Source organism: Mandrillus leucophaeus, unplaced genomic scaffold, assembly GCF_000951045.1.
Source record: "Mandrillus leucophaeus isolate KB7577 unplaced genomic scaffold, Mleu.le_1.0 Scaffold565, whole genome shotgun sequence".
Taxonomy (NCBI): Eukaryota; Metazoa; Chordata; class Mammalia; order Primates; family Cercopithecidae; genus Mandrillus; species Mandrillus leucophaeus.
This window is the reverse complement of record NW_012106086.1, coordinates 1477908-1495361: the sequence shown is the minus strand read 5'-3', so window position 1 is coordinate 1495361 and position 17454 is coordinate 1477908. Positions and strand designations below refer to the sequence as shown.

General features: G+C 36.1%; 2 protein-coding genes across 2 annotated transcripts in view; one reads left to right on the top strand and one right to left on the bottom strand.

The window, feature by feature from the left end:
- Window positions 1-1860, bottom strand: part of LOC105552582 (polymerase delta-interacting protein 3-like) — a 13677-nt gene extending 11817 nt beyond the window's left edge. Inside the window, exon 1 of the mRNA XM_011998290.1 lies at window positions 1759-1860. Within this exon, the coding sequence (XP_011853680.1) occupies window positions 1759-1860 (102 nt within the window). The remainder of the gene's footprint in view (window positions 1-1758) is intronic.
- ANKIB1 (ankyrin repeat and IBR domain containing 1) overlaps window positions 1735-17454 on the top strand; it is a 48328-nt gene continuing 32608 nt past the window's right edge. Inside the window, exons 1-5 of the mRNA XM_011998285.1 lie at window positions 1735-1946; window positions 3661-3749; window positions 6645-6714; window positions 9907-10051; window positions 11461-11627. Coding sequence (XP_011853675.1) covers window positions 10019-10051; window positions 11461-11627 — 200 coding nt within the window. The 5' untranslated portion in view covers window positions 1735-1946; window positions 3661-3749; window positions 6645-6714; window positions 9907-10018. The remainder of the gene's footprint in view (window positions 1947-3660; window positions 3750-6644; window positions 6715-9906; window positions 10052-11460; window positions 11628-17454) is intronic.

Below are 17454 nucleotides of genomic sequence, written 5' to 3'. Positions count from 1 at the left end.
AAAAAAAAAAAAAAAAAAAAAATTGTTATAACCTTTTTGGAAAGCCATCTAGTATTTTCTTTTAAAAACACGATGGGCCTTAGACTCATTAGTCTCATTCCAGGGAATTTATACCAATGAAATACCAATATAAACATGAATATATACTTTTAACTGCACTGATGTAGATTGCAGCCTCATTGTTGTGGCAAAAAAATAACTGTAAACAAAGTAGGGGGATATTTGACTAAATTATGATACACAAATTGTTTCACACAGTGAAACACAGTGGATTAATATGTAGTCATTAAAAAGAAGGAAATAATGTTAAACTAGTTTAATTGGAGAGATTTTCAGGTTGATTAAATGGGAAAAGGAGATAAAGTTTATATGATATTCTATTTATGTAAAATAATCACCAGAAAAACTCTGTATATACAGATAGTCCCTGACTTAAGATGGTTTGACTTATGATTTTTTGACTTATAATAGTGCTAACTCAATATGCATTCAGTAGAAACCATACTACTCTTGAGATGCTGGGCCACTGTAGTGAGCTGTAGCTCCTAGTCAACCACACATTTTCAACTTATATTTTCAGTTTACAGTGGGTTTATCAGGACTTAACCCCATCGTAAGTCAAGGAGCATCTGTATTTATATATGTACTTGTTTATTTTCCTTAGCTGGAAATACACCCCTGTTTTCATTACATGTCAAAGTCATATTTATCCTGTTAAACTGCCAAATCCATTGGCTTAATATGGTTAAAAAAAATGTAGAAAATTTCCAGTTATTTGTGTTTAAGCTATAAAATTTTGTGGAATGTGCCTACAGTGAATAATTTACCCTTTAGTCTTCTCAGAAATAGTGTGTGATCACGGGACGAACACAGGCTTTGGAATCACAGAAATTGGTTTCAAATCTCTTTGTGAGCTTGGACAAGTTATGTAACTTCCTTCAGTCTTGATTTCTTCACCTAAATAATAATTGAAAAGTTTGCTGGGAGGAATAAATGAAATTATGTAAAACACCTAGCAAAGTAATCAAATGTATTAGTTTGTTGTTTTTAAAAGGTTAGGTTTTTATGGCTCTAGACATTATAATATGTTTTACTTGGCAATTTTTAAAATGTTCACAGTAGGAAGATAATATTTTTTAGTTAAGCCAGGTTCAAGATCACTTAATATAGAATTTATACCAAATTCACTAAAACTTTTTTTATAACTCTGATGTCTTCAGAAGTTTCTTCTGCTTTCATGCTATTTATTAAATGGTTTTTAGGACCTGCTATTGGCATTTTGATATATCTATAGTGAACTATGTAATCATTTTATAACCTGATGCCAGTGAGGACAGTTAAAAAATTATATATATATATATATATATATATATATAAAAAATTTGGAAGAGTAAAGAAGCTAAATTAAACCTATGCCAGCGAAAATGTAGTGAATTCCAAGAGTGATATGTGAGTGACCTGTTTTGATTGTTAGTAGAAAGTACTGGAAATTTTGACCATACTGCTAGATCTTGACATAGTTGTAAGCCATGATGAATTATGAAAGCTTAAATTTTGTGTAAAAATGCTAATAACATGAACATACCTAGACATTCATTTGCAGTTACTACGTTTATATAAATACTTTTTTCTTTAGATGACCAAAATTTGTAATTCATTCCGATTTTTTATTATATAGCTTTTAAAACATTACCGTATTTTCTTTTTTGAGAGCTATCCATTCCATTTTTCTTTAAGACTGGGACAGGGAGAAATTACTTGAAGCTTGGATGTCCAACCCGGAGAACTGCTGCCAACGATCAGGTGTTCAAATGCCAACTCCACCACCAAGTGGGTATAATGCCTGGGACACGCTCCCATCTCCAAGAACTCCAAGGACTACACGCTCTTCTGTCACCTCCCCAGATGAAATCAGCTTATCTCCTGGGGACTTAGACACTAGTTTGGTATGGTTTGGTATTCACTGTACTTCTCATAGCTTTGTTTTTAGTCTTTTAACATTCAAATGATTTAATATTGTTCCGTGGAGTGTCTGGTTGTGTTCTTGTAATTGAATCCTGTCCCTTTCTTGAAAGGTTCAGTTATTTCCATGCTTCAGTAAATATTTGTTATTACAGACTATTTTTGTGATCTCTGAATTATAGATTGAAAAAAAAAAAAAAAAGGGTTTCTTTCCTCATTTCCAAACAGAGAACTTAAAACAGTTTAGGGAAACCATCTATTTTATTTTCCCTTAAAACTTCAATTGCTTGAAGATTTAAATACAGGCCAGGCCTGGTGGCTCATGCCTGTAATCCTAGCACTTTGGAAGGCCGAGGTGGGTGGATTGCCTGAGCTCAAGAGTTCGAGACCAGCCTGGGCAACATAGCAAGACCACATCTCAAAATACGCACACACATGTATACAATATATTGAAATATAAAAAGTTAAGTTTGTGATAGGCACTGTAAACCAAAAATACAAAAACATTTTTTATAATTTCTTGAAAGCTAATTTTTAAGCATTTACAATATATTGATAGTTATGTATTTGTTTCAGTAAAGCTTCTGTAGTTTGTTATCTAGATGCATTTCCAAAATAAGTGTTCCATTATTTTACAAAACAGTACAGCCATTGTCAGCATTTTTAATTGGCATATCATTGGTGTGCTGTTATAGGAGATTTTAATATTTCTTGAATGACTCAGCCACTCGAAATATGTGATAAATATGAAAGTGCTTCTCATTTTATCTGTGCCTTTTTGAAAAACAGAATCCTGTAATTTGTGTATGTAACATGATAAATTTTGCTTCTAGAGAGCTATTGTTTAGAAGGTATTAGGTAGGTGAAAAAGTGATTGCAGCTTTGGCTGTTAAAATGGCATAGTTGTAATACATAGGTGGAGTTTTGTTGTTTTTTGGGGTTTTTTTGAGATGAAGTTTTACTCTTATTGCCCAGGCTGGGGTGTAATGGCACGATCTCGGCTCCCTGCAACCTGTGCCTCTCGGGTTCAAGTGATTCTCCTGCCTCAGCCTCCTGAGTAGCTGGGATTACAGGCACGTGCCACCACACCCAGCTAATTTTTGTATTTTTAATAGAGACAGGGTTTCACCATGTTGGTCAGGCTGTCCCGACCTCAAGTGATCTGCCCAGCTCTGCCTCCCAAAGTGCTGGGATTACAGGTGTGAGTCACCACGCCCGGCCTAATACTTAGTTTTATAACAGGGTTCTCTCCCTGGAAAGTCTGGATATCTTGAGTTGCTGCATTAAAAATACAAAGTTACTCTGTTTTTATAGATTTTGAAGGGTAAGTGTAATGTGAAGGGCATGATACTGAAATGGTTTTTTGCAACATGCAATTTGATGTTGACCCGAATGATTTATTTCTTGTACTTCCTTTTCCAAATGCACAGTTGCTGATTAATACATAAATTTGGAATTTAAGGGTTTGATTTCTGCATTAAAACATTTAAATCCCACTGTTGTTTATAGTGAGGTAGTCATAGTATTTGTTACTGAAGGGCACACTAACTGTCCTTAAAACTTTGAAAAAGGTAACTTCCAAAAACTTTTATTTACTGTACTAGTATTTTTGCCTTTTAAAAAAGTGAACAAAATGAATGTATTGTTCTCTTTCAAAAGTATAGTTCTGTTTAAATCATTGTTCTTCTTCATCTCCAGTGTGACATTTGTATGTGCAGTATCTCTGTATTTGAAGACCCCGTGGATATGCCCTGTGGACATGACTTTTGTAGAGGATGTTGGGAGTCGTGAGTATATGAGCACCTTAGCATTTCTTACTGCATGATAGCACTCTGATTTGTTAATAAAATTGTTTACTTTCAGTATTTAATTATACAAATTGCTTATATTGACTTCTGAGTTACACAGAAATGAATTTAGACTTTACTAGGAAGGAAAAATATTTTTGTTTTTATTTTTACATCTTCCCCAGCTATTTTAATTAATGCTATTTAGCTTAATGTAAGGTACCTTTAGAAACAAAGCAGTTATACAAATAATTTTTCTTAGTATTTTAATTTATATTACATCTAATGTAAATTTCAGGCAAGAATCAGTTTGTCTTATATCCCAGGAATCTTAAGCTTTTGTTTTTGTGCTGTCTCAATTTTTTGTGACAATCAAATTGCCTTGAAAATCTGTAAGAATATGGATGTTTAAGATTCCTTTTTAGTGAATGCAAAGTTAAATGTTTCAGCTAGACATAGTTGGGTATATTTTACTGGTAGAAAATTTGTTTTGCTTCTTGTGTTTGTCTCTGTTTACCCTTCCCATTACCTTTCAAGATTTGTATTTTTTCACCATCCGTTGACTTAGCTCTCATGTTGCGCTTTTCGAGAGAAGTTTCTAAACAAAGATTGCTATACTGAGCACTGTAATATCATGTTATCTCTGGAGACAAAGTGTTGTTCGATGACCTAAGTGAGGTATATCGTTGGTATTAAAAAAAATCTTAGAAATCAGAAGTTTTTAACTTTTTTTTTTTTTTTTTTTTGTGGAATATTAGTTAGCAAATAGAGGGAACTAGGGAGTACTATGTGGGTGAGAGACAAGAACCTGAGCAGATTTTCTGAGTTCTTCTTTTTAAACAGCTTTGTTGAGGTACAGTTGACATACATAAAGCCACACATTTAAAATAAATAATTTGATAAGCTTTGATATTTCTATACAACCTTGAAACCATCACTACAACCCCTAGAATCTATCATTCCCAATTCCTCATTTCCCCTTGAATCCCTGCTACTTTTCTCTTTCTGCCTTCCTTTTATCACCCCCATTTGTAGGCAACCACTGAGCTGTCATTCTGATTTTTTTTTTTTCTTTTCTGAGACAGGGTCTCACTCTGTCACCCAGGCTGAAGTGCAGTGGCATGATCTTGGCTCACTGCAGCATCTTCCTTCCCGTGTTCAAATGATTCTCACGCCTCTGCCTTCCCAGGGAGCTGGGACTATAGGTGCCTACCACCACACCCTGCTAATATTTGTATTTTTAGTAGAGATGGGGTTTTGCCATGTTGGTCAAGTTGGTCTCGAACTCCTGACCTCAAGTGATCCACTCACCTCAGTCCCCCAACGTGTCTGGTTTGATTTTGAGTACATTTCTTTATCTGTTTTCCAAATTGGAGTCAGAGGTAAGATTTCATTTGGAGGGGGGAAAAACTACTGCTTTTTAAGTCAGAATATCTGGTTGTTCCTTTTAAGACATAGACTAGATTCTACTCAGAGTCTACTTAAATAGGATCAGATCAGTACACCTGTTACAGGTAAACTAATTGACAAAGGTCAGAGCTCACAATCCAAAGCTATCCTTAACCCAGTTGTGGAGGCAGAAAATACTTCCCAGGTAAAATTTTATTTATCTTAGTTGTTAACTGTACTGAATTAGGAAGTATTACCTGAGCTCTACCAAGTTAGCTGTTGGTCTTGGTATGTATATGAAAATTGAGTCCCCTAGGGATTTTCTTGAAATTTTTTTTTTTTTGAGCTTCATTGACCTTCCTCACCTGATTTGTATCACGGAAACTATCTCCCAAACTCATCACAAACTAGCCATAAGAAATGTATGGTAAGATTTAAATTTCAAAGATCTATTTATTGATTTCATTAGTACCTTCTAGCCTACCTAGGATTCTCCTTTCCATCCCTTCCAAGTTTGTCAAATCAAGCACCAATAAAAGAAGGTCCATGTTGGGTGATTCATATGTTGATGAAATCATTTTTAAATTATCACAGTTTTTTTAAATAGGCACATAGGAAAAGAAACTCCTATCTAAAACCAAGGAAGCGTTTTTATAGGTCCTCAGATAGTTTGAAAGTCCCTCAATCTATCTTACTCTTCCCAACCTTTTTATTAGTACAGCTAGATGCTTTAGTGCAGGCTTGTCCAACTGTGGCCCACAGGCTGCATGTGGCCCAGGACAGCTTTGAATGTGGCCCAACACAAATTCATAAACTTCCTTAAAACATTATGAGGTTTTTTTGTGTTTTTTGTTGGTTTGTTTGTTTGTTTTGCTGTTTTTGTTTTAAGCTCATCAGCTGTCATTATTGTTAGTATATTTTTTGTGTAGCCCAAGACAGTTCTTCTTCCAGTATGGCCCAGAAAAGCCAAAACATTGGACACCCCTGCTTTAAAGTATTGATGCCAAGGGCTGAAATAAAAGGGAATAGCCAGGCATAGTGGCGCATGTCTGTAGTCCTAGCTACTTGGGCAGCTGAGGCAGAAGGATCACTTGAGCCCAGGAGTTCAAGACTACAGTGAGCTATGACCACACCACTGCACTCCAGCCTGGGTAACAGAAGAAGATCCTATCAATTGATTGATCGATCAATCAACAGATTAGATAGAAATTATTATTTTCTAGCCAGAACAGAATTTCTTTGCTAATATTGAGAATATAAGAGCTCAGGTTCTAGATACAATAGGCCACTGGGTTGTGAATTCCAACTCTGCTATTTATTAGTTATTGATTTAGGTAAGTGGTAGCCTGCCTGTTCCTCAGTTTCCTAATCTATAAAGTGGTGATGACAGTATGTACTTCATAGGATTATCGTCAGTTTTTTTAATTTCTTAATATATGTAAAGTGCTTAAAACAGGATCTTGCATGTAGTAATCGCTCAATAAGTATTGTTATCATATTCCTAAGCATTGTAATAAGCAGAGAGAACCTACCTATGATATCATCTGTGTATCTTACCTGCAAGATAAAAATATAGGTAAAGTTTGCCCCACATTTATCTCTTTTACTGACACTCATCAACTCCATGTTCTGCTCATACATTTTTATTGAATTGTGTCTTGATGAGAAATAATAACATGGCCAACAGAACTGATCCTGTCTTCAATGAGGTCTTCTCAGTTCTGTAATTTAATTCCCCAGAGATGATGAAATCTTCTCTGATATATTTAAAATATGTAAAATTCAAAACATCATCATGTAGTAACTATGTCTAAGCAAACTGTGAACTTTGACAAGAGACTATCCAACTTCCCAGGGAATCTATTCATAGCTAAAAAGAAGAGAATCTTGTTATGTGAAAAAAGAACTCTACAGTTAACAGTTCTCCACTTTTAGTCTTAAGACTTCTTTTTTTTTTTTGAAATGGAGTCTCGCTCTGTCACCCAGGCAGGAGTGCAGTGGCACCATCTCAGCTCACTGCAACCTCTGCCTCCCGGATTCAAGTGGGTCTCCTGCCTCAGCCTCCTGAGTAGCTGGGATTACAGACGCTTGGCACCACGCCCAGCTAATTTTTGTATTTTTAGAAGAGACAGGGTTTCACCATGTTGATCAGGGTGGTCTCGAACCCCTGACCTTGTGATCTGCCTACCTTGGCCTCCCAAAGTGCTGGGATTACAGGCGTGAGCCACCGTAGCAGGCCACAATATACCTTATATATCACTCCTTAGCACAGGATTGAAAACACTGCTTGTGAAAAAATGGATAAGGATCTACCAGAGGTAGGAAGAATGCCAAGGGAAAAAAAAAAAAAAATCCTGGAAGCCAAAGAGAATTTGAAAGAAGGAAATGTTCGCAGTGTCTCATGCTCTAGAGAAATCAAGGAAGATAAAAACTGTGAATTCTTTAATAAATTAGGCTAATGGGTAATCATTGTGGCCCGGTGAAGAGGTGATAGCAGCCAGATGCTGCGGATTGAGAAGTGAATGACATGGGCTTCAGGAAGGAATAACAGATCATCATAAACTCTTTTGTCAAGAAACTTTGATGTGAAAGAAAAAGAAAATGAAACAAAAGAGAGTCATGTGGTTAGTAAGGGTCTTTAAAATGGGAAAAACTTGAGCATGTTTATTGTGCCCAAGGTAAGAGACATTAGAAAGTAAAAGACAGAAAGGATAGGTTATTGGATAGTGCAAGTCCCAGAGCTGGCCAGAGGATTTGAGGATTAGCTTGGGAGTAAAAGAGAAAGCTCTCTCACAGAAGTAAGTGGGATGAAGAGGAAAGAACGCTAAAGATACTGCTAGGTTTGAGGTGTGGTAGAGAGCACTTGGAGTGAGAGAACTGCCTGTTGGGGACTCTCTTTTCTATGAATTGCCCAGACGAGGATATGAAAGAGAAGATGGAGCAAAGGGAATGGGCCTGCCAAGGTCTCAATAAGGTTTTTGTTGTTGTTGTTGTTGTTGTTATTGTTGTTGTTGTTAAGTGCAGTGGAATTAAGAGAATGAGAGAACTAAAGAAAAAAGATACTATAGTTAGTGAAATAAAATGTTGATGGTGAGGACTAAGCAGTTGTGATTTAATTTCCTGGTTTTCCATTTATTTTCTCTAGATTAAGTGTTAAATTCAATATGCAATAATCTGTACTTCAAAAGTTTGTTTCTTGCTTTTCTAAGGGCAGTATTAATCCCTTTGGGAGGCCGAGGCGGGCAGATCACCTGAGGTTGGGAGTTCAAGACCACCCTGACCAACATGGAGAAACCCTGTCTCTACTAAAAATACAAAATTAGCTGGGTGTGGTGGCACATGCCTACAATCCCAGCTACTTGGGAGGCTGAGGCAGGAGAATTGCTTGAATCCAGGAGGCGGAGGTTGCGGTGAGCCGGAGATTGCACCACTGCACTCCAGCCTGGGCAACAAGAGTGAAACTCCGTCTAAAAAAAAACAAAACAAATAATAATCCTTACTAAAATTTATGAATTCTTACTCTATGTCATGCACCATGTAGATTTTTCACATATATAATCTGTATAACAACCCTGGAAAGTTCACATTATTATCTCCACTTTATGTATGGTGAAACAGAGGCTTAGAGCAGTTAAATAAATTGCTTAAGATCATATGCCTTGTTGGTGACAGACCTGGAATTTTCTAACTCAAAACACTGCTTTTAGCTGGACATGGTAGTACATGCGTGTAATCCCAGCTACTCACTCAGGAGGCTGAGGTGTGAGGATCACTTAAGCCCAGGAGTTTGAGACCAACCTGGGCAAAGAGAGAGACCCCACCTTTAAAAAAAAAGAAAGAAAGAAAGTAAAAGAAAGAAAAAAAGAACCCTGCTTTTAATCTAACCTTGGGCTGGATTCCTGCTTCTTTGTTTACAGGGCATTTTTTCCCTCACTACTCAAGTATACCTAAGTAGGACATAAAACTTATTTTAATATTCGTCTAAATGAAATATAAAGAGAAAACCTATAAACCTATTCTTAAAAATCTATGCTATATTTTAATGCCACCCCAAAATATTCTTGAATTACCTATGGCTCATTTCTATACCATTGCCTCCTTTTCTTTAAAGCTATAGCATATTGAGAATTGAATATGACCTTTCTGAGCCACTCATTTCTGAATTTTTAATTTTAAATAAAAGTATTTTTTCAGATTGTTTCAGATTTTTAGAGGGAATAAAGCAAAATAGAAACATAAAACATACGAGTGTATGTTTATGTGTATGTGTATATATTGATATATAAAACGAATGGCTTAACAGATAATATGCATTACAGTTGCTGTTTCACACTTGTTGGTATTATTTTAATTATACTCTGACAAAAAATTCAGCATAAAGAAAAATTGGCCAGGCACAGTGGTTCATGCGTATAATCCCAGAGCTTTAGGAGGCTAAGGCAGGAGAATCGCTTGAGACCAGGGGTTCGAGACCAGTCTGGACAACATAGCAAGACCCATCGCTACCAAAAATTTAAAAATTAGCCCAGCATAGCAGCATGCACCTGGAGGCCTAGTTACTCAGAAGACTGAGGTGGGAGGATTGCTTCAGCCCAAGAGTATGAGGCTACAGTGATCTGTGATCGTGCCACTGCATTCCAACCTGGGTGATGTAATGAGACCCTGTCTCTAAAAAAAAAAAAAAAAAAGGAAGAAAAAGGAAAATTCTTAGAATGTACGTGCAATGTAATATCCTTGCTCCTTTGCTGTCCATTGATCATTTTAATAGGTTTTTGAATCTGAAAATTCAAGAAGGTGAAGCTCACAACATTTTTTGCCCTGCATATGATTGCTTCCAACTTGTGCCTGTGGATATCATAGAAAGTGTAGTTTCAAAGGAGATGGACAAACGATACCTACAGTTTGATATTAAGGTAAGGTATGCTACCAATTATCTGTCCAATTTCTGTAATTTTGATTTTATTAAACCTTTATAACATTATTTTTTCTTTTTGTTTTATTTTTGAAAACAAAATAATGGGTCTTTTGTTAGAAATACTTTATCAGAAAAGTTGCATAAAGGAATGGTGACAAAGTTTGAAGCTAAAGCATTATTTCATAATAATAAAAGGAAAGGGGAAAGGCTAAAGTACTAGTAATTTACAAAATTTAAAATAAAACTATTTATCAGAACTTTTTATTAATTTGCCTGTTGCACTTTAGTAACTGATTGATCATAATGTTCAAATTAGATTTTACCTACTTTAAGTTTTTTAAAAGACATTATCTTTCATGCTCTTAAAATATTTGGAAATAAAGATTCTCAACTTGGAAGTTTTATTATTTTTATTCCAAGTAATAGGTTTATTTAATGAATTATAATGTTTATTTCATCTTTCTTTGTCTTTTTTTTTCAGAAGTTATAAGTGTAGGTTACCTATAAGTGAGTGAGTTTCTTTTGTGTGTGTGAGAAGTTATAAGTGAGTTACTTTCTTTTGTGTGTGTGAGATTTAAAAGTTACATTTTAACTGCTTTATGCAGATTTTACTGAGTCTAATATGTGAACTTTTAAAAGACAAGTCCTACTTTTTTTTTTCTTGGAGACAGAGTCTCACTCTGTCTCCCAGGCTGGAGTGCAGTGGTGTGGTCTCAGCTCACTGCAACCTCTGCCTTCAAGGTTCAAGCGATTCTCATGCCTCAGCCTTGTGAGTAGCTGGGATTACAGATGCCTACCACTATTCCCGGGTAATTTTTGTATTTTTGGTAGAGATGGGGTTTCTCCATGTTGGCCAAGCTGTTCTCCAACTCCTGACCTCAGGTGATCTGCCTGCCTCGGCCTCCCAAAGTGCTGGGATTATAGGTGTGAGCCATCGTGCCCAGCCCCCTCTTCTTTAACATAGAAAGTATCATAGTATTGATTATTATGTATTATTTGGGTACCATTTAGAAATTTACTCTTCTAATACAGCTACATGCATGTTTCTACTTAATAATTATATTCATCAGGAAAGTGACACATTGTATGAGAAAACATTTTAAAATTACATATTTTCTGTGCGAACAATTACATTTTTACTTTATCATCATTTACATAGTTTTTAGACTAAAGAAAACATAAATTTTAAAAATAGTTTTGTTACTAAGTTAATTGCCACTTTCCCTTTAATAATTTTTTTAGTACTTTCCAGTACTGTTTAAATTTCTTGAGACTGACAACTCCATGCATTTTATTTCACTCTTTTTCTTTCTTTGCTTTATAGTAAATGACCATAGAGGTACACTCTGTATTAGAATTTAGCATTAAAATATTTTCTTTTGTGTTTTGTTATTGCTGTTTAAACAGGCCTTTGTTGAAAATAATCCTGCCATTAAATGGTGTCCTACTCCAGGCTGTGACAGAGCAGTAAGACTAACAAAACAAGGGTCAAATACATCTGGATCTGATACACTCAGCTTTCCATTGCTGAGAGCGCCTGCTGTTGATTGTGGAAAAGGACACCTCTTCTGCTGGTTAGTATAAGATAAGTTGGAATCAGTCTAATCACCTTTCTTTCCAATAGTTATTAAAGAGACTTTGCACCTTGAGTCAGGCCGTTAAATTGTAGTATACTTGATAGTATTCTTAATTTAAGAAATGTGTAATAAGTAGTAATAGTTCATATTTGTTGTGTGCTTAGTGTGTGCCAAGCGCTACACCAGCTATTTTTTACATATTGAATTTTCCCAACAATGCTGAGTTGAGTTGATGTTATGCCCATTTTACAGATGAGGAAACTCAGGCACAGAGAAGTTCCCCAGGGTTATACAGCTAGGAATTGGCAGAAATGGGATTAGAACCCAGCTGTTTGATTTTAAAGCCCATGTGCCTAAACTATAATATCAAATTGCTGACCATAGATTAGAAAATGTTTAGAGTTTAACCTTTCATTAAAAATATAAACCTCTAGCAATGATTCTTCACCAGGAGCTCCCAAAATTACTAAAGTCCCTTTTATAAAATTTTATCCTGGGCCCTAACAAGTAAGATTTTGATTTAGTAGGTTTTTGAGTGGGGCTCTAAAAAAAGAAAATTAAAAATCTCCCAGGTGATTCTAATGCACAGTTCTAGTCAGGAATCAATGACTGCAGTCTCATTGTTTTTTGTGTTTTGTTTAGTTTCTAGTGCCTGGTAGTACTCAATAAGTACAAACTGATGATAAATCAGTATTGGAAAGGGTATGTAACTGAATACTCTTTTGACTATATATGTGTCAGCCATCAGCACTCTACTTATTCATTGAAGGTTCAGTTAACTGTTCTAATTAAATGATTAAAAAAAAAAAGCAACAGTATTTATTCTCCTTTTTGCTTATTTCCAGAATCACCGCAAATGCATGGATATACTTTAGGTGGATATAAAACTCTAGTCTTTACTTTTATACTTATCAGAAACCAGAAACTAATTGTATCACTGCTATATAGTAGGAAGGTATAGTTATGGAACTGTCCCTACCCTGGTCTGCTTCTTACCTTTGCCATCATCATTAGTTAAAAGTATTTATTGAACTGCTAACCCCTGACTCTTAAGTCAGGGGTCAGCAAACTACTGTCTACACTTAGTATTAAACATAACATTTTGTTGGAACACAGCCATACCATTTCATGTCACTTTATATGTTGTCTGTGCCTGCTTTTGGGCTATGACAGCAGAATTGAGTAGCTGAGACAGAGACTGCATGGCCCACAAAACTCAAAATATTTACTGTCTGGCCCTTTACAGAAAAATTTTCCTGACCCCTATACTAGGTGCTTGGCTATGGTGATTAATGAAAGGAAAACCCTGTATACTGCTTTCATGGCTAAATCAAACTAAGCAAGCAAAATAGCAACAAAATACTGAACAGTGGGTTATATCTATATGCCTTCAAGTGATTTTTCAAAACACTTAACAGGCAAATTTCTATTAAAGTTTTACATTTTTATTATTCAGTAGTTTGGTTCCTAACTCACCTCATTAACCCACCATGAGAGATAAGGCTTGAAATGAGAAGGAAAGTTAATGTACATGAGCTGAATTGGTAGCAGATTAATGGTATGTAGAGGAATATGAACCTATTTTACTGTAAAACAAGTATATAAAAGTAATAAAGGAGCTTTCTTTTCTGAGCCAGTGTGGTTTCCAGAGATAATTGAACTCTGGTGTCCTGAAGCAGCACCCATTGTATACATCCTATGCATCTAAAATGTACTAATTATATACCATCCTTGGGAAAAATTGAGAAAAATTGTCGTACACCGTAAATCATTTTCTGAGTTCTGTGGTTCACATGAGGAATCGTGGTTGAAAAAGAATGATTTAGAGGATTAGTTGGAGAAGCTGTGAAGAAAGAAAACATAAATTAAGAAAATGTCTAAAAGATAAAAAGATTAGCTTTTGCTGAGATAAGAGAAAAGTTAAGTTTTGAAGGGAAAAGAAGAAACTTTGATTGGCAGTGTCTTCTTAAGCACTGTGGTTTCTGTGATCTAGCTTTTACCAGTTTTCAGTGTAGTTTAGTTTTTAATTTCTTGTGTTCGTCCCCATTCTCTTTGTATGCTGCAAGTAATAATAAGTTTGGTTCGACTGAAGATAAGAAAGCTAATGGAAAAACCTGCCAATATAGGCCAGGCTCTATAAACTATGTATATATGTCTATAAACATAGACGATGCTATAAACTGTAAATTTCTAGAATAACATTTGAAGAAATACATCAGCTGACTTTTTCTCATGCCCCAAAATATCAGGCTGGTTATACTCAAGACGCATTGGAGACTATATACCAAGATCACGGGCCCTACTTTGAGTTTTATCCCAGTTCAAGGGATCTGTGAATGGCCACATGGACTAAGGTCACACTTGGTAATTATTTACTCTTTCTCCTGTTCATTAGGGTAGTAGAGAACCTAACAGAATCATCACTTTTTGGACATAGCACCAGAGAGGAAGAGAAGAAGGGGACTTAAATGAAATAAAAATAAGTTTTAGTGAAGGACAAACTCAGATTTAGGTTCTTCAACTTAATCTTTTGCCTTTCAGTTTTGGTATTTATTAAGTTATAGGATGGATTTTTTTGCATTGCCTACTTCATGTCTCTAGGCGTTAATTTACAGTTCCTGGTTTTTTTTTTTTTTTTTTTTTTTTTTGCATTCTTAGCTTTATACCCTTATTCATATAGTATAAGAGCTTTGTCTATAATTTTAAAATCTAAGTAGAAATTGTCATATGCTTTCTGTTGCCTTTATCTCTTACTTCAATGAGAAGCAAAATCTGTTCATGTAAAAAGACGCTTTGCAAGAGAGATCTTCACAAATTAAAGGCAAATGATTCTGGTTTTGCTTCTTTCCTTCTTGAAAAGCTCAGAAATAATTTTCTAAAGATGACTACAAAAACCACAACAAAAGACAATAATAATTTCTTCTTTTCAGGAACTGTATATGACAGAAATAGTTGAGCCATACCCAAGAGATACCTGCATGGATATAACTAAATATATTCATTGTTGGGAGACAAGTAGTATTAATAGGCATTCCCCTTCCCACCACAGGATACCCTTCTCTAGCTGTGCACCAAATTCCATGCCCTTAGTAACTGAAGCTAGCGTGGTTTCTCCCGCTAGCCTTTATAATTACAATTTGTGTGATCTGGGCAAAATTATCTCAAGACAATATTCAAAACTTAGATGGGTTCTGACTTGAACCAATGACTTTTCCCCTGTTTTTTTTTTTTTTTCTTTTTAATTAAGTAAAATATGCTACTGTGTAACTTCTGTGCCTTCTGCTGACACAAAGTGTCTCTCTTCTCTGAGACAACTCTTCACAGATTTGTTGTCAGAAATGCTTCCTGGCCACCAAACTTAAGATGGTATGGTGGCCATTTCTTTCCTGTCTTTTTACTCTGGTCCCTTTTAATCACCAGTGTGCATTGAAAACTGAAAACCTTACTTGGAATTTTGTCTTCTAAACACATAGACAGTCAAACCTATTTTATTCACTGAAATTGATTGGCAGGAAATATTCTAAATAATAATATGGTGCTGGGCATGGTGGCTTACGCCTGTAATCCCAGCACTTTGGGAGGCCGAGGCAGGGGGATCACGAGATCAGGAGGTCGAGACCATCCTGGGTAACACAGTGTAGCCCTGTCTCTACTAAAAATACAAAAAATTAACTGGGCATGGTGGCACGCTCCTGTAGTCCCAGCTACTCGGGAGGCTGAGGCAGGAGAATTGCTTGAACCCGGGAGGCGGAAGTTGCAGTGAACCGAGATCAAGCCACTGCACTCCAGCCCAGGCAACAGAGCGAGACTCCATCTCAAAAAAAGAGAAAAATAATAATAAAGTTTATATTACCTAGCGGTTGAGCACTTATTTACTGAAACTGTGTAAAGAAGTCTTTAAAAGGAACACATTTTTGAATCATAGTGATGTACAACTTGAGAAACCACAGTATCAGGTTTCTAGTCCACTTAAGTTTCCAGTGGATCAGAGAGTACAATATATAGACCTGTCAAGTTTGCAGAAAAGTTTGAAAGTGGGTATCTTTTTTCTCCAACATTCACAATAAGGATTTTGATCAATACCTACTCCTTTATTCAGAGCAATAGTTGCATGCATCATCTCCCCCTCCACAGACCTCACAGGCCAAGGGACTCTCCAGGAGTCCTGTGGACAAAATAGATGAAGCAGTCTGTATTTTTTGACCTAATAATTGTGTCTCATCTTTTCTTACAAAATCAGTTTTAAGCCCTTAGATTAACAGCTCTAGTTACAGAAGAAAAGATCTTTCTAGATTGGCAGTATCTAGCTATTTAAGTATCAGACTCCTGCCAACTAGCAGAACATTTTCCAGCTCTTCACAGTCCCAGAAATAAAAACATGATACTACTTATTTGGTAGTTCAATCAAAAGACCTTGTTTAAATATCATGTATACTCTCTGCAGAGTAACACATCTCCATAAATAAATACCGCTTGATGGTTCAATTTATCAAATTTCAACAGAGTGATAATAATCTGGGAGATGGACAGAACCTGCCTGTGAGACAGCTCTGCCACTAACTAGCTCTGTGGCTTGGTGATAAATATCCTCTCCTAAAATAATGTGATAAATAAAGCCTTCCTATCTAATGCAGTCAACATAGAGTGCAAGTTTCCAGAACCAAACTATTTAGCTTCAGATTTTAGCTTATCCACTCTTTACTTGTGTGGCCTTTGGTAGGTTACTGAACCTCTCTGTGCATTTAAAATGAAGATAAGTAGTACCAGTTACAAAGAATTGTTAAGAGAATTAAATGAGTCCGTTCACGTGGAGTATTTAGAACATTACCTGGTGTACTAAAAAATGTTAGCTACAGGGGAGAAGCATAGAAATTGGGATTTCTACTTAATTCAGTCAGAATTGCTTATTAATAAAACATTCTAAAATGGCATTTAATTGAAATTGCCAACTTCTGGATAGGAATTTCTTCCATCAGGTAATAAATTTTAAAACGTTAGTGGAAGGTTTTTTCCTTTTCCAGAGCCCGTTAGAACCACTGTATAGTCATGCAACCAGTTGTGCATACTGGCACATTTTCAAGAAGAGAGCCATTCCTTGATCACTTGATGTTAGGTTAACCAATCATATTTGAACTAGGTGGAGGAGTTTAGATTAGGCAACTATTTTTTTCTTTATAATCTTTTACCAGGATTTTTTTTTACCTGAATAAACCTACCCTATTGGTGTCTCTGGCTGAGATTCAGCAGGCTATGTCCTGAGATTCCCCTCCCCATACTCTTGTTTTACTGACATTTCGAGATGCAGTTTCAGCAACAGATACCAGGGGCTTTAGAATACTTGTCAACAGTCATTGGTTAAAATTTTCTTCAGGAATGTAGGCCGGTCTCAGGGACTTACAGCTGTAATCCCAGCATTTTGTGGGGCTGAGATTGGCGGATCCCTTGAGCCCAGGAGTTTGAGACCACTTGGGCAACGTAGTGAAACCCTGTCTCTACAAAAAATACAAAAATTAGCTGGGCGTGGTGGTGCATACCTCTTGTCCTGGCTACTTGGGAGGCTGGCAGTAGGATGGCTTGAGCTCAGGAGGTGGAAGCTGCAGCGAGCCAAGATCATGCGGCTGCACTCCAGCCTGGGTGCCAGAGCAAGACTCTCAAAAAGAAAAAGAAAAAAATAAACTTTCTTCAGGAAGTTGGCATTCTAGCATCTTCACTACTTTTCTCAGAATAACCTTTCTTCCCTATGTTGATCATCTAGAATGTCAATTACCTACTATGTTTAGTGACTTTGTTATTACTATACTTTGGAGAATTCTGAGTTTATTTT